The 18,898-nt window shown below is 36.5% G+C and overlaps 1 protein-coding gene across 1 annotated transcript in view; it reads right to left on the bottom strand.

The window, feature by feature from the left end:
- Positions 1–16,590, bottom strand: part of LOC136709341 (transmembrane protein 255B) — a 32,641-nt gene extending 16,051 nt beyond the window's left edge. Inside the window, exons 1-3 of the mRNA XM_066684484.1 lie at positions 16,485–16,590; positions 14,838–14,980; positions 6,700–6,762 (exon numbers count right to left, since the gene is read on the bottom strand). Of these exons, the coding sequence (XP_066540581.1) occupies positions 6,700–6,762; positions 14,838–14,980; positions 16,485–16,590 (312 nt within the window). The remainder of the gene's footprint in view (positions 1–6,699; positions 6,763–14,837; positions 14,981–16,484) is intronic.
- Positions 16,591–18,898: the final 2,308 nt, after the last annotated feature.

Raw genomic sequence — 18,898 nt, forward strand, 5'->3', positions numbered from 1 at the left:
GTAAGAATTGTGTTGTAGTGTAATTCATTTTTACAGCGCTGTACTGAAACAGTGGGAAGGGGGAGGAATGGGTGTGATTTCCTACCCTTCTCCAAAAGTTATAGTGCTGTTTCTGCAGTGCTGAGCCTGAATTAGCAATGACCGAGGCTCTACTCTCCCCATTACAGGACAGGGAGAGAGATTTTCTCAGACTACAGATTTTTTTCCTGTACATGGAGGAAAAGAACACATGAATATTTCAGCCTGTGTCAACTTTTTCATTTGAAAATCTTTAAGTGTGAATGTGTATTTAATACTTTTCACAATTACAGTTTAATACACATTTTTCTACGTTTTTCTGAAGATAGTGGCCAAAAAGGAAAGTTTTACTTACAGACTCTCTCACCTCTATAATTCAATATTTCATAAAAGATTCACAGTAAAATACCTGTCAGAAAATAAGAACGTAAACCGTGGCTCGAACTTGCTGCTACGGTGTTGGCTACACTTTGTCACCTAACCTCTATCAGTTCAGAATAGTTTCATTAGCGTGATTGTGTGAGGTACATGGCCAAACATGAATAATAAAGGCATTAACAACAAGAACTATAACAAATATCTATTTAAAAAACTGCCTCTCTCTCCCTCTCTGTATGTATTAGTTACTTTTGGACAGTAATGCAGTGTAGTGTTGAATATTTGTGAGAACTGGAATTCCCCCAGTTCTCACTTCATTTTGGGTTTTGAAATAAATTCCCTCAATGACCCTTGCCCTCTGCCACTCCCTTTAAAAAACACATTTCTTTCAGTGAACAACATTCCACAAACACAAACAGTGATCAATCAACTTCTATCACTTCTAACACGTTCACGTCCTCATCATTTTAGCATTGAATATTTATTTATATTGATATTATACCTGGGACATAGTTCCTCCTTCTTTCAGTAACTGTCTCTACTCCTCTGGGAAGGCTTTGATGGAATGGAACGCTTCTGTGAGGATTTGATTCCAAGTTGCCATTGTTTTTCATTGGGCAGCAACAATATATGAAAATACCAGATACCTGTCAGGTTTTTTTTTGGTGCTAATCACAGGTTTAAGGAATTTTGCTGGAAACAAATGACCTAAGTTCACATTATTAATGACAGTGACACTGAACCAACACTCAGACTCAAATAACCCACTGCTTCCTCATGTGAAACTGTGTTTTTGTAATGTATTGTGGGTGTATTTTTTATGAACAATATTATGGACTTGTGTCAAACATCACTTCCACTGCTGGAATATTTCCTTCAGCGGTTTTGGCCTTGAAATGTCTCTCTTGTAAAGGACTAGGCATTTCCTGGATGTTTCTTTTTTCCCAAGCATTTCACCGAATTCCTGGCGTTAAACTGGCCCCATCCCAAACATTTAGTTTTGGTTATTAAACCAAGTTTAAGTTATTAAATTATTAGGTTTTTGTATTTTATTTTATTCAGTTTTTTGAGGGGAAATGTTTTTGTTGTTGTTTTTTTGTACTTGTTTGTACTTTTTTATTTAAATGCTAGTCTGCTTGGATTAAAAGTCACCCTTTCTGTTACGATACATTCAGTTCCTATTCTACATCATGTCCCCAATCTTTTGGATCTGTAGAACATGCGTTGTAAACTAAACTTCCACATCTGCTTCTGATCAGGATCTAAACAGCCATCTACACTTCCATACAAATATAAAGCACAGTGGAATGTCTGAATATTTATTTAAACTCAGACTTAGGTCAGAGGTAAACAACCATGTCCATTTATCAGAGAGAGAGAGAGAACACAAAGACAGAACATAGAGAAAATGGAGGGAGAAAATTGAAAGAATGCAGAGAGAAAAAAGAAAACAGAGAAAGAAGGAATAAGAGGAGTGTTTCTTGCCATTATTTTGGAAGCATCAAGCTTTATGGTGTTTTTACAAGAAATTCAAACTGAGATGTCCAAAACACATGCAGCAGTTTTAAGGTCTACACCTGTGGGGTGGACTGGACCTATGTGTCATTTACTAGGCACCAACAACAAAACATCAAAGAGGGAACAAAAAACAAAACAAACAACTCTCCTCGCAATCTGTCTAAAGTTGGCATGATCCCCTTTCATTTCTTGAGGTCCAATCACTGAGCTTGTACGGCTATTTCCATAACAACAGTGACATCACTTCTTCCCTCCACAGGCAGTTAGTCTGGATTTTACTCATCTAAAGTCAGGCATACATCGTACCATTTTTGAAATCTTGTTCTTTGGTGATAATTCACACTTCAAGTTTAAATTATCCTGCACAAAGCCTGAGATTTACATGCTCACACTACAGAAGTAATTAATATGACTAACATGCTGCAGTGTATGTGCTCACATGCTGTGGGAGAAACACAGTCCCTCTGTAGAGTTTTGTCTCCATAATAACACTCATTTATGGCACCCTGTGTAACAAAATTGTTGAGAAAGTGCATAACTTGGCTGACTTGTGCCATGCTGTGCACTGAACTTCCACAAAAAACAAAGGAGATATGAAGCCACAGGTGTCTGGGAAGATGTGAACGATATGGTTTGTCGGCTTTGTAGAGAGATTTGGAGGTGAGCTATGACTGTACTGTGTGCATGTGTAGCTGTGTAATCTGTTACAGTAATGCTCAGATATTATATCATATCAGCCATCATATGGCTCTGAACAAAGAAAAGAGAAGTAAACAGTGCATTAATCCCAGTGTGGTGCATGGTTCTGATGACTGGTTGCGAGCAAATTGTACCCTTACATAGGTGTGTTCCCTCCTTGTGTGCAGTGATTCTGGGTAGGCTCTGGACCCACCGCGCCCCTGAACTGGATAAGTAGTTGCAGAATTAATCCATCCATCCATCCATTATCTGTAACCGCTTATCCAATTTTAGGGTCGCGGGGGGTCCAGAGCCTACCTGGAATCATCGGGCGCAAGGCGGGAATACACCCTGGAGGGGACGCCAGTCCTTCTGCAGAATTAATGATTTAATTAATTATTTATCTATATGAATGCTAAGCAAGTAAAATGGAACAATAGAATTATCTTCTTTGGCCTACACCAAGGAAACCAAACAACAAGTATAAACACAGCCTTGTGATTTGGAGTTTACGTCAGGTTGTGAGTTATAAGCATCCGATTCCAGTAAACTTTGCACAGTTAAAAGATTTGATGTCTGAGCCGAGAGTCGTAAGATTTGAGGTCAGAAATTGAGCTGTGAGTCAGAATATTTGAAATTGAAGTCAGGCTGAAGTAAAGGCTTTAGGGTTTAACTCAAGTTACAACTCATAAACTTTAGAATCTGAATCTAACTGCAAGTGTTTGAGTTGAGTAGCAAATTTTTTATTGATTTACAGCTTCTGTGATGAGTCTTCTGTGATGAGTTTTGAAGTGTCATAAAACGTCAAGTCAGATTTGAGTGGGAAATTAAAAGCTTTGAAAGCCGAGTCAAGTGTTCTAAGCTTTTAAGTCAGACTCCAGTTGTTAGTGTGACTTTCAGGCCTGCCCTCTGCTGATGTTGGGGCTGTGTTTTTGTTAATTGTGTACTGTGTTAATGTTGAATTTTTTTTTTTTTTTCCCGATGAGATGTTTTCAGTTTTCTGGGGTTTTTTTGAGCTCATTCTGATGAGGCCGATGGCTTTAGTTGGTGATTTGGAGCTCAATCAAATCTGAGGTTTCTTTCTTTTTCTTTTTTTTTTCCCCAGAGAATCCAGCTATAAAATGACATCAGTCACCAGTCTGAGCCAAATTCCTGAAACGGTTTCAGAATAAAGACAAAGAAAAGCAGTTATTTTACCATCTGCTTGTGCTTATCAATCTGCAAATAAATAAATATATAACAATAAGCTGTTTCTAATGAATGTTAAATTTTAGTTAAATGTTTATTGTTCAAAATTAAAATTATAACATAATTAGACACTCAAATTTAATTTCATTTCATTTTGTGAAGCAGCCAAATGGCACAGTAAAATCCTATTTCAGAAAACCTAAACTTCACAGAAGCACAGAAGAACATTTATTTGAAGGTAATTGAATGGGATTTGATAAAGTCATTTTGAAGCAGGCATCACGACTCTGACATGACAGCCTGTTGTTTCAAATAATGTAAACAAATCCAGCAGAAACTCAAGGTTGAAAAAAACAAGGTTTTGATCCAACGCACATTTATAGATCTAGCCATAAAATATATTTGAGTCTGTTTCACTCTACACTCTCAGAAACCCTCTCACTGTTGTGGCACCCAAAAGTGTACATATTAAGTACCATTAGTTAGGGAACATAATTGTAACTTATTTTAAAATAATTGTAGATTTTAAAATTGTGTTGTTTTCATTTGTCAAAATTCATTCCCAGGACATGTATTATGTTACTTTATACTTACAGAGTTCTATAATGAAATCTTATAAATATTTACCTCTCCTTCTGGAGAGGAAAATGTAATGTATCTTTAAGGAACAAACTGGACTTTAACAACACTGTTGTACTTTTTAAAAGGTACATTTACACTGTTTGTAACTTTAGTGGCAAATAATGTATGAAAGTAAACACTTAATGTTCAAAACTAAACAGCTTTAGATACAAACAGTGAATAAAACGTTAGTTAAACTACAACAACAAATAAGCTACAGTCAACCCAAACATACCCTTCCACCTTAAAAGATTCTGAGCTTCTGAAGGAACACAAATGGGAAGGGTCGTTTGTTTTGCTGGGAGGACATTAGTTCTCATTTTATATGGTATGAATTATACTTTAAGCTTTTATAGTTACTTGAGTTGTTATAACATACATGAGTGTACGATTCCATACCCCAATTTATACAACAGTAATTTCTGAGCAATGGATCTGACTGGACAAGAAACATTGCCTCAATTCTGATACAGAATAAAACAGCACCAATACTATTAACTCTTTACAGAAGTATTCTGTGAAACATTCATTACAATATTTCACATGAGAGTGAGGTTTAAATGGGGGCTCTAAAATTCGGGTGGGTTTAAATCCTTATACAGATAAATTATGATACAGTGTAGTGGACCTGTGTTAACACAGACCTATACAAAGCAGCACACTACTGTGCAGGGAAATGTTTGTGTAGATTGGCAGCATTCCAGTCCTAGTTCAGCTAGGGAATTATTCCTGGGAACAAAGCCAAATAATTTATTAAATAACAAACAAATCATTATCATCTGTGGCTCATTACTGTTAACACTTGTTGAACTCTTGAATGAAAGAAATTGCACACTCAAGTATATGATGTGATTATCTTCCATGCTCAGTAGTAGTAGTAGTACATATAATCTCTCTCATTCTGTATATCTGTGAGGTTCTGTTGTTTTCATTTGTATTCTTTCTGCATTTTATATTTTCTCTCTCATGAAGGTTTAATGTTTTCCAGACACTGGGTTTAAAAATGTTAGACTTGTCATTCTGGAATGAAGAACAAAACTTTAGGCCAAACATGTAAATTACTTCAAACTTTGATTATTATCACACATAGTCAGAATATATATGTATAATCAAATGGGGAAAACATCATCCCAAAGGAATCAGATGGAAGTATCAGTGTGTTGGCGCCCTGTCCTGGACTGGCACTCCATTCAGGGTGTGTTCCTCAACCCACTGATTCCAGGTAGGCCCTAGACCCACTGTGACCCTGAACAGGACAAGAGGTAGCAGCCAGTGGATGAATGAATAGATATTTACACAATGTAATCAGTGAGGGGTACAGTAGAAATGAGCTGAATTCACTCGTTAAAAAAATTGCACATATTGTCATTTTCATGAAAATATTAATTCAGCTGCCAATACATTATTAAAATAATGAAATCGGCGTGTAATAAATGTAGCGACCTGGGAGTTCAGCAGTATTTTTATTTGAACTAAAACAGCTGACACAGCTACATATGCTTATTTAGTGCAGTCCTCTTAAATCTAGTGAATATTGCTGATATTTCTCATTCTGAGATTGTACGATGAAGATAATTCTTGTGTTGTCAGACGAGTACTTTTTCAATTTGTCTAATTCCATTGGTAGATCTTTTAAATATTCTCAACTCATCTTCAGGAACCTCTTCTTCCAGTTCAGGGTCAATGTGGGTCCAGAGCCTATCTGGAATCTCTGGTCTCAAGGCAGGAACACACCTTGGACGGACCACCAGGGCATCATACAGACACACACACACACACATCTGTGGACAATTTTGCAAGGCTAATCCACCATCCGACATAACTTTTCTGAACTATGGGAGTAAATAAGAGCAAATGGAGGAAAGAAAGTACACAAAACTTCTCCCAGACAGTGACCGTAGTTGGCAATGAATCCACAACCCCAGGACCCTAAAGTTATTCCAGTTAATTGTGTTGTACAACTGGTTCACATTCAGTAAAGATAATATATGAATGATTTGAACTTGAAATAAACTACAATCTTAAAGGAATTTTAATGTTATATCCACTCTAATATACCATGAATATTTCATGTTACTTTAAAATTTCACTTACTTTCACTTAGAAAACAACAGCAAAGTGTCATTTAACAAGATCATTGATGTAGAAGCATAGACTAATTCTTTTCAGTTCTGATTGTAGAAGCTATGGGGAAATTAGATTGGATTAAAGACAGATCAGATGAGATCAGATGAGATGTGAAGAAGAACAAAGGAACAGAAGATGTGAGGAGAGAGGAAGGCAGTGGAGGATGTTTACCAGCTGTTTACGGTTCTCCTCCAAACACAGTCCCAGAATCCCAAGGAACGACCCTAATGCCAGCTGTGGATCACACACACACAAAAACGCAAAAATAAGAATGTTACAATACCACACAACAACAACAACAGAATATACATTTCTTCTGAGCTTATTGGTCTAATCTTGTTTCCACTAAATACTGACACAACCTCCGTGAAGCTGGCCCCTCATATGATCAGAAACTGAATAAATCCTGTGCCGTGTTTGTGCTGGCTTCTGCCATTAAAAGAAATATTTGTGCTAATTTACTTCTTGAGTTATAGGATAAGAAACATTGATCTGAGCCAGTGAGCCTAGTCAAAGTGAGCCATTGTTTTCCAATTACAGAGTAAGGGATGTGTACAAACACCCGAGGACTTTCCAGCAGGCAAACAGACCAGAGAGCTAGCAAATGATGTGATTTGAAGCTTGAAAATGACTTGACATCATGTATCTTTTTACATTGACTTCCGTTGAAAGTTAATGAGGTTTTTTTTTTTTTTGCGTGTTTGCGTACGTGATACGTGTTTTTATTGGACAGCGAAAATATAAATCAACAAAGAACACCAATATTAATTTTAACAGCACAAATGTAGCTTTAATGAATCAGACCATCTTGGTGGATTTGTGTGACATCACGTATAGAAATATTCCTTATATATTTATATATAGAGCACGGGTGTTTCTCAAATCAAACGCACAAACAAAGCTCTAACGAATGAGACCATTTTGTTGCAATTTGGAGCACTGGCTCAAATAAGTGTTTCTTACCTTATAACTCAAGAAGAAAATGAGCACAGTTACTTTAACAGCACAAACATGAAACCAAGTTGGAGCTGGTGACATCACTCATTAAAACCCATGGCTTAATAACTCATGAAGTAAAAGCACACAAATGGTAGTTTTAACGGAACAAATGCAGCACTAATGAATGAGACCAATGAATGAGTGATGTCACAGGTAATAAAATATGAAGTCTAATTTTTATTTATTTATTTATTTAAAACGATACGAGCATAAACAACGTAGTAACAAAAGAAAGCATTTTTATTCTGTTTCTGATCACATGAGGGGCCAGCTTCACAGAGGTATGTCACCTCAGATCAGTTGGGATTCTGATACATAAACATTATTTAGCATCAGATACTGATGTTGGATAATTAGTTTTGGATTACAAACACCAATCCAACTCATCCTAAAGGCATTGGATGGGTCTCCAGATGTTCTCAGACCCCTGCAGAACCGTTTAAGTGGACTCTGAGCTCATAGAGAAATATGATTCACTGAGAGTCACGTATCTTGTATCTTATTTCAGCAGGAAGTCTGTCTGTAGTTAAATTTTTACCAGTCGCATTCACACCACATTTGAAAGGATTTTCAGATCTGATTCTCATCTGCTTTCCTTTGAGCTCCACTTCCTCGGCTTAAAGTGGGTAGCTGTATAATCCTCTTCCTTGAATATGAATACATTTATTATTATTGTAGAAGTACAACGAGATTCAGTGTGCTCTCCTCAGTAATAAAATATAAAATAAAGCAAATATAAGAATATAAGTAAGTAAGAAATATATATAAGTAATATATGCGAGGTTGGAAACAATATAAACAACAGTCCAATGGAGGAGTGTTCGAGTTGCAATATTCAAGCTAAATAATCAGTCCAGTGAGACTGCAAAATATGCAATGTATGGTTTAGTCCGGTGGATAGCACAAGAAGCACTGCCACATTTACAAATATGGTGCAAAATAAAATATAGCGCTGGTAATCACTGCCAGTAGCCATAGCAATTCGAAGTCCTTTAAGTGAGCAATGTGCAGTATCAATATTATTAAGTATGTCTCTTGCACTATATTTCACATACTCTATACCAATTATTCATAAAAATATGAACATGCAAGGTGACATGGCATGATGCTGAGCTTACTAAAGACTTCAGAGTGCCCGTAGGTAGTTGTTGCTATGTGTGTGTTGTCGTCTCGTTTTTAACATTTACATTTAAGGCATTTAGCAGATGCTCTTATAAGTTTAGATGCTGCCAAATATAAAAACCTGTGTGGATAACTAAATACCCAATAGTAAGACATGAGTACAGTTGTAAGCCTTGTAATAAGTGTAAGATATTTAAGTACTCTTGAAAGAAATTGGTCTATAGTTAGTGTTTGAAGGCAGTAAATGACTGCTTTTCAGACACCCAGGGGAAGTTCATTCCAATGATTGAGTGTAGCACAACCAACAGAAAGAGATCCTCATAGATAAAATAACAACAGTTTACATAACATTTAAACACAGAAACATTCAGGAAGCCAGAGTCATAAACAAAGCCAAAATCAAGAATCAGAAATATGGAAACTGAGCAACAAAATCAAGGGCGAGTGTCAGCCAAAAACAACAGATCAAGCAATAGGTCAGACCCAGTGATACAAACAACAGGAAAATGCTTTATATGTGCTGGTAAAAAGTCACAGAAACAATACTCAACAAACACTTACAGGCAGAAATATATATATATATATATATATATATATAAATATATACTCAGACTTAACACTCACTCCGGTGACACACACGTGTGAACTTGGCCCTGATTGGTTGAACAAGTACTGGATCTCGGAGGAAAGGAATAACATGCCTGATCTTAGCAGCACTGAATTAAATTTGTGCCACCTCGTTCTAAAAGGTTTGCACAGACCTGATGGTATGCACAGGAAGACCAGCCAGAAGGGAGACACATGAGTCAAGTCTTAAAATGGGGAGACTGAACAAGCAAGTTGGGTGGCCACTCTAGAGAGAACAGGCTGAATTCTCCAGATGTTGTATAGGAGAAATCTGCATGACTGAGTCAAGTGAGTTGCTTGACATGCAACGCAAATTGAAACCTTGGTGTCAGAATGTGTGAAAGAAACAATAAGTTGAATGTGGTTAGCATTAACAGTGATAAGGGAACCCATGAGAGAATATTATTTCACCAAGTGAGGAAGAGTGAGAAAAGAAGAGGGCCAAGCACAGAGCCTTGTGAGACGCCGAATGAGGGTTTACATGAATTTGGCTGATCTTGCAGCATGGGGCCTCTGTAGAGTGCGCCGGTTTAAAGCTACACATATTTGGGTACTGTGTGAGAGAGAGACAGTTCCCTGTTGACAGAATGCTCAAGGTTTGAGGTGAAAGAAAGAACTGCTCTTTAGTTGATGTCCATGCTGTCGAGTGGACTTTTTCAATATTGGAAACACTCTGGTGGTCTTGAAACTATTTAGATTAATTTAAAAGTGAATACATTTTGAAATGTAATTTCTAGTTATTTCTCCACACCTAAAACACAAAGAAAAATCTCAAAACAGTATTGGTCTTGTGCAGTAAATAAAATGGCTCTTTTTGTATTGAAGACATGGTGAGCCTGGAATTCTGCAAAAAATTTGAGATATCAGTGGGGTCTCACTTAAAATGATATAAGCCAATCAGAATTGAACCAGATTTTTCTCATAGCAGCAGTAAGAAATTCTCCAGACTTTTAGCAAATATAATGTGTCCTATCATGAATCCTGACCATTAATTAGTGCTTCTCATTTACAACATTTACCAGAATGGAGATTTGTGTGAGCAGAAGCAGGAAAAAAAGACTGGTGGATCTTCTCAAACTTGTCCTTAGAAAAAGAGAATATAGTAATCCCTCGCTACTTCGCGGTTCATCTTTCACGGATTCGCTACTTCTTTTCAAGGGGGCTTTTTTATTATTTACATATATTAGACTAGGCCTGTAGGTGACAAAATATATCATTTACAAGTATTTCTTACGTACAGTACATGTATTGTTCATGTCCACATCCGAGTGAGATTTACTTACGCTAAACCACAGCTTAGGAATTACTCTGTTAAAGAAACTGGTAGGATATCACATGTAGTTCCAGCTGAAAAACATTATAGAATGACTGTTTAATGCAAAGGGTGGGTTGTTAACAGTAACAGGGAGGGTTTTAAAAGTCCAAATACTCGTTAAATACATAAAAAATATCTTTCTTCTACTTCGCGGAAATTCATTTTTTGCGGGTGGTCTTGGAATGCATACCCCGCGAAAAACGAGGGATTACTGTACATTTACTTTTCTTTTCTCTATTTTTTACTGTTTGATTTATTTGATTTTTATTAATACATTAAAGGAAACAGGCGATTTTAGAGAAGTTCTGTTCTCACAGCAAAACAAACTACCTCCTCCGATTTGTGTTCATTCATTAGTGCCATATCTTTTAAGGTCGAATGGACTGTTTGAGTAAGAAACCGACTATAGCTTTATTGCTGCGGAAGTTTAAGTTGATTGGATTAAAATCTCCTTTAAATATGTGTGTGCATTTAAATGCAGGATAGGTCAACATTAAATTAGAGGACGTGCTGGCTTAACTTCCCCTATAAATTAAAAGAATACAGTGCATTTGAACTATTACATATGGCTGTAATTGCTACATAAAGAAAACATTTGTTTCTATAAAATACAAATGGGAAATTAATTTAGGAAAGTAAAAAAGGAGTGTCATTAATCCTCTGTTTAGAGTACGACTGATTAAAATGGTTTATTATCTGACATCTGTGTCTTTTCAAAAGATAAATAAAAGCTTAAAGAATTGAACTGCTGTGATTAAGTTGTCTGCACAGTCTCAGTGAGAATCAGAGCCAGTGCTTGACTGTGTTTATTACTGAAGATATTCATGTTTAAGTTTTAAATAAAGGAATGTTCTATGAGTGTTAGTAATTTTATCCGGTTTGTTATTAATGTGTTCTGAAATTGAGAATGACCGTTACACTGACAGTTTTATATCAGATCGGTTTTACATGTGGAAATTTCTGGGATTTAAAATTCCCCTGCCCCTTCCACTGAGACATTTGAGTTTGATTGAGACTGATCTCAGCGCTGAGGGAGAGGCTTATCCTCAGTGTGGTGTTGTTCTGGTGATTAAAGTGGAGTTTTCTCTCTGTGCTGAGCCCACCAGACTGTAATTACAGAGTACTGGCTTTAAACTCAGAGTTAGAGATTGTAAATCCCTCAAATCAGGGTTTCCAGCTGAAAGAAAGAAAGAGAGAGAGAGAGAGAACGAGTTCTGTCCCCAACAACTGCATTAAAGTAAAAAGTGTACAATTGTTCTTCTATTTCTCGATCACGCACAACACACACATAATTACACTACACAACAGAACAGCAGAACACACACCATTACCAGGACCGGTCCAGACTTTCCTGGGGCCCTAAGCAAAATTTTGATAAGAGGGGCCTCCTACCTGAACTCTGTGAGACAAAATTTGAGTTGCTCCTGACTCTCATTTAAGAAATTCTACACTGGTCAAGGTGGATAATCAATCCCATTGACAGGGAACCATCAATTCCAACACAGCTGAGACATTGAAGAAACACTATGTAGTATTTGTAACTTAAAATTACAGCTTCAAATCACTTCTCTGCCCCTGTAATAAGGATAACAGAGCCTCTTTCATTGACACTCTGGGCTCAGCAGTGTAGAAACTGCACTATGAAACTTTTGGAAGAGGGTGGTTTCCTACTCCCCATTGATTTCAGGACAGTGCTGTAGAGGGAGCAAAAATACTACATCTAACTTATTGTTCCTTTAATATCTAATAAAACTAATATAATATATGAGTACACGTCACTGGAAAAGCACAGGGATGTCTAGGAACCAACTGAGATGGTGAGAAAAAAAAATACATTCATAAGTCTGGTACATTGCTGTTTGTTACATTCCGTGGTCGGTTCATTCCCTACTCGGTTACATGCCCATGTAAAGAGTCCTTGTTTGATTTCTCTCCACAGAATTGAATGTGATGTTTGAAAATCTAATGTTATCATATCCTGTGGTAAACAGCACACTCCTTAACCAGATCCCTATTTATGTGTTTGTTTTTCCACTTAATGTCACTGCCCTGAATTACAAGTGCATTGTTAACTACATTCATTGCCTTCTCTGTTCTCTGTCAGTGTTGCTGTATTTTGACTCTGTGGGCCACCGTAGTTCTCTCAGTTCTGAAGTCTACACACACTGACATTAATGGCCTTATCTCTGGATCTTGTGGTAAAGGGATCTGTCTCTGACTCTGATTGTACAGAAGTGTGTGGTGGAATTATAATAACTTCAAACTTTCAACGAAAGTGTGTAACTGTAACTGTTGACAGACAAAGATTTTCTTTCATCTTTTGTGGTTTTAAATATAAAACGGGTTTAGTTTCTTCTGAGTAAATTTAACATTCCCTCAACTGTCATTTCTTATTAATTTATGCACACATACACAAAAACAAACACACGTACACATGCTCCCACTCTCTCTCTCTCTATCACACACACACACACACACACACACAGTAATGGTGGTCTGACAGTAAATGAAGTGGAGTTGGAAGAAATGAAAACAGATCTTAACTTCAGAACTTCTGTCTTCAGTAAATTCACCACAAACCTCAGTAAATCACATTAAATCACACAACATTCACAGGATCTTTATTTTAACTCTTTCATGGGGAAGAGCTGTGATTAGGCACATGGTCCTCCAGTAAAAGTACTGTAACTTGATCAAAAACTGATTGCAGTAAATGTAACAGTGTATGAACTCTTGAAGTCCTGAGCGAATGAACTGTGCACTTCTCGGGTCATCCAACCTCTGTCAGGACAGGAACTGACAGGAAGTGTGTACTGCTCAATGTAAACAGAGGGAATGGAGCTGATGTGAGTAAAAGATTCCTAAACTCACTTATATACTGCAGTAGAAGTATTTGCAAACCAAAGTAAATACAAACCCATGTGTTTTACTGAAGTACATGTAATAGTGATAGGAGTGGTGATTAGAATGATTATAATATTTGTAATGAAGGAAATATTATAGAAATAATAAAAATTATGTTGAGGATTACAAAGATGTTTGTGATGATGATAATGATGATAATGGTGGTGGTGGTCCTGATGCTTATAGTAATGCTGATTAGTATATTGGTGCTGATGTAGACAATTGTTATGAAGTTTTTGATAAAGTAAGACTGAAAATGGTACATAAGATAAATGATAACATTTGATGTGAGAGATAATAGTGATGATAATAGTGATGAATAGAAATGATCATTATATTGATTATTATTAATATAGTGATAACTACTGTAGTGGAGTTAATGGTGATGATGGAGTTAGTAAGGGTGTGACTCGTAATGATGATGATGATGATAATTTTGATAAAGATGGTGCTTTGATTTTAGTTTAATAATTATATATATATATATATATATATATATGATAATTAATGATAATGATAATTATTACTATCTAACTCGATCAATATCCAGTGATAATGATATTTAATGATGGTAGTTTATAAATTAGTTATATATGGATTATTGCTCACTATAACCCCTGAATCATCTTCAGCAATGATGAAAAATTATGGTTAATAAATGACTTATGAGTATTACTGTCTTTGTTACCTGAAGTGAATTGTTTATTATAAGGATTATAAATTATAATCAAAATAAAAAATAAGTAATAGATATATCACTATAAATTTAGCTATAAAATTAGATATTATTCACCATAACTGCTGCTCTGTATAATGGTAATTTATAAATTAGTTATAAAATTTGTAACCTTAGATGAATATTAGAATCAATTAATGATAGTAATTATGAGTATTCATAAGCTATAATTACTCATAGACATTATTCTTATTTGTTCAAGCCGTGTGCAGGCTCATGTTACATTAGATTGTGTTATTTCATGGTTAATTTGAGTGAATGGCACTGACAATAAACTTCATTGGGCTTTAGAAATTCAGCCTGCTTTAGTGTGGCTCACTGCAGTGGATCAGCCATGCTAAAATTTACTTTTACAGTAGAGTTAATGAGCTCCAGCCCTGGAACTATAAGTAAAGGAATGCTTCCTCTGGTCGCTTTCTAAGGCTGGGAAATAGGATCATAGATAAGTAACAATATGCTCATGCAAACAGTATGTCGCAATGGCACAGAGATTATGAATAGTCTACCCATGCTGCCAATATGACTCTAAAATTAATGGTATACCATGTCCCCATACATGTCCTCAGCAGTTTATAAAGCAGTGTTACGCCCCATGTTATTACTCACTGTAACACCCGAGGCATATCCGGTAATGCTGAGGCTCTCTGTGCGAGTGTTGGTGTAAATTCCCAAAGACACAATGATGAGAGACAGACAGAGCATGCTCCAAGCCAGCTGCTGAGCCTTCCTCCTCTTCATCGTCATCACATCTGGAACATTACACACATATGGATAGCCGTCAGATAATTATACAATGCAATAAATTGAAATTGTACACTTAGACCTCACTTCACTGCTCTGAGAAGATGTGTCTTGCCACTGCTTACCCGTTGGTTTTTAAAGTTCATTACAGTGTGCAGTTCAGTTTGATCTATAAACAATTGACTCAATCCAGTATGTCCACTATATTGCCAAAAGTGTTTGCTTGACTGCCTTTACATGCATATGAACTTGAGTGACTTCCTTTTCTTAATTCATAGGGTTTAATATGATGTTGACCCACCCTTTGCAGCTATAACAGTTTCAACTCTTCTGGAAAGGCTTTCCACAAGTTTAGGAGTGTGTTTGTCATTATTTTAGAAGTGTATTTGTGAGATAAGACACTGACGTGGAAGAGTATATCTGGCTTGTAATCTCTGCTCTAATTAAGCACCAAAGGTGTTCTATCAGGTTGAGGTCTGGACTCTGTGAAGGCCAGTCAAATACACACCAAACTTGCTCATCCATGTCTTTATAAACCTTGCTTTGTGCACTGGTGCACAGTCTTTTTGGAACAGGAAGGGGACACCCCAAGATTGTTCCCACAAAGTTGGATGTATGAAACTGTCCAAATTCTCTTGGCATGCTGAAGCATTAAGAGTTCCTTTCACTGCTTTTCCACTGCGTGGGATGAACTTGACTCAGCTCGGCTTGGCTCGCTTTTAGCTTGTCGCTTTTCCACAAGCAGTGTTCAGGCGTGAAATGGAGTCGGAGACATTGCAAAACCCTGTCTCTAATGGGAACCGCAGGCTTTGAAAACCACAACTTCGGCTGTACGGTTAGGCGATGTTTAATTGTTCTGTATTTGAACTCCATGCCCCAGTTCTCACAGATCAGTTTTCTTTGTTACACATTCAGCTTTTGAGATTTTCACCTGCCATCATTCCAAGGAGCATTTAAACCTCTTCATAACACCTCAAGGTAAAATAAATGTGAAAGCTGCCACAATTTTAGTGATTCTGTATTTCATGGTGATTGACAGGTCTGTCTGGCCAATCAGATCTCTGTGTACACGTCACGATTTAGTACCTATTTGACCTATTTGAAAAAAGCCGAGCTGAGTCAAGTCGTTCAAGTTCCATGCCGTGGAAAAGCGCCATAATGGGCCGAGCCCAGCTCCTGAAAAACAACCTCACAACACATTACCCTCTCCACCAAATTTTACAGTTGGCAAAATGCAGTCAGACAAGTACCGCCAGACCCACACTAATCCATTGGACTGCCAGACGAAGAAGCATTAGCCGTCACTCCAGCAAACACATCTCTACTGCTCTACAGTCCAGTGGTGGTGCACTTTACACCACTGCATCCGACACTTTGCATTGCACTTGGTGATGTAAGGCTTGGTTCAGCTGCTTGGCCATGGAAACCCATTCCATGAAGTTCTCTGCACACTGTTTTAGAGCTAATCTGAAGGCCACATGAAGTTTGGAGTTGTGTAGTGATTGACTCAACAGAAAGATGATGACCTCTGCACGTTATGCTTCTCAGCATCCACTGCCCCTGCTCTGTCATCAGAAATAGACTGCAGGAATTCACTGTGCTCCTGAGAGTGACCCATTCTTTCACAAATGTTTGTAGAAGCATTCTGCATACCTAGGTGCTTGGTTTTATACACCTGTGGCCACTGCAGCTCTGAGAATAATTTGCTTTGTGATTTGATTTGTCAGCAGTATAATTTATATATATATATATATATATAAATTAATTTTGCAAAAAAAAAAAAAGAATTGACAGTGTGGCCGAGTGCTGACTAAAATTGCTTATAAAAATACTTATAAAAATTAAATCATTTATTACCAACTTAACCGGGTCATTATCATAAACATTTTTATTCTTAAAGCACTTCAACTTGCAAAACTCCCTAAAAGATTTATATATGGAGAATTATAAAGCAGTGAAAAGATAAAATCTGTTTCTAATCCAATAGCACATTCACACATGACAAAATAAAAAGAAGCACAGTGGTTTAGGTATAAAATAATGTGAACTAGTCTAGATTTTTAAAACATTTTTATTTCTTTCATGTTCTCTGGAAAGTCCTGATTTTAGGCGCTCAAAATTCAGTGGTTTTGTTATTAAAGACAGGCCACCAAAAGTTTTTTAGTATTGTGATGGCATTATCTCATATATATATATATAATATTTCCACTGGGGGCTCAAAACAGAAACCTTTATTCTGTCTTCAGTTTTTTGGGGGTTTGCGAGAAACGTGCCCAGTTTTAAAGCATCTTAAAAGTTTAAAACACTATTAATGTTTCTGGGTGCCTCATAAAACTCTTTATAACAGCAGCCCGTTTTACTGCTGAGATTCAAACCTTTTAAACTTTAAACTGGTAACAATATCCGTCTCCAACACACACACAAACACACACACAAATTAAAAAATATCCCTCTGGGGTCTAAGGATATTTTCCTCAATTTTTGCAAATCTTCTTAATTCCATATTTACTTGCATTTCATCTCCATATGTTTCATATCAGCTATTCAGAAACATACGGAGATGAAATGCATGTGAATGTGAATTTAAGTAGATTTGCAAAAGTTGAGAAAATGTCCGTAGATCCCAGAGGTATAATTACCCTTTACAGTGGATCCACTCTCAGAAAACACACACATTATACACATTTCACTACACGTACACGCTCAGTATAATAACCGTCTACAACAGATACACACACACAAAAACACACGCTCACACACGCATGCACAATATAAAAAATAACCCTATCCAACATATCTAATCTCAAATAACACACACAAAAACCCTCACAAACCCGCTATACACACACACACAAACTTGCACACAAAAATAACACAACAAGAGATCGAATTGAATATAAAACAAACTCAAAAATTACACATGCAAACTACACACATACACACACTATAAAAAATATAAACACAATAACCCACAACTATCCAGTAATGTACACGTACACTAGACACAATAACAAACAGGTCATCTCATAAAAACACACACACACACACATTATACCCACAGCTCTCAAACACACACACACACACACACACACACACACAATGCAAAATTACAATCTATAACACATACAATGCTCATATAAATCACACATATTCTCTTTCTCTCTCTCTCTCACACTCTCTCTGTCTCACCCATGCTGTTCTTCATTATTCTGCTCATGGTTCTGGTTCAGACTGAACTCTCAAAAAAATTGCCCATGCTTTTATATCCACAGGAAACACACACGCACACACACGCACACACACACACACACCACTGAACAGTTTTACCACAGAATGTCCTAATCGCTATACATTGTATTATATAATTATACAGACTCTCCAGACCCTAAATGGTAAAGTGTTAATGATGAAGAATAAACCAAACAAATAAAGGAATGTCACAGGGGCTTTCCTCAGGGATTCCTTTAATCATTAAACTTCAGCAGAATTGTTCTTCAGAAAAATCATCAATTTATTTTTCACTCAGAACTATAGACATTTACAGCTGATGAGTCAAAAACATTTGCAAACTTTGTGATTAAACTCACTACTGTTTTAATCTAAATCCTGAATATTCTATAAGCTTTTAATTCCTAAGCAGAACACACACAAATTAAATATCTTAATATTCTTGTTTAAAGTTTTGCTCAACTCTGTAAGCTACAGTTTGGATTAGTGTATTAATGTTTAGGAGATTTGTTGTCATATAACAGATAGTTACACTGAACAAAAAAATTACTTTTCTTCTGCATTCTTTGCATTCTGGCCAACTAGAAAAAAACTGAAATAAAAATAAAACAAATATATTATAGAATTTTGTCTCTGTCCAAATAAAAACATGTATCTGGACTGATAGGAATGCTCCAAAGTTTACTTGGAATAAAAGG

This window comes from Hoplias malabaricus, chromosome 11 (assembly GCF_029633855.1).
Source record: "Hoplias malabaricus isolate fHopMal1 chromosome 11, fHopMal1.hap1, whole genome shotgun sequence".
Taxonomy (NCBI): domain Eukaryota; kingdom Metazoa; phylum Chordata; class Actinopteri; order Characiformes; family Erythrinidae; genus Hoplias; species Hoplias malabaricus.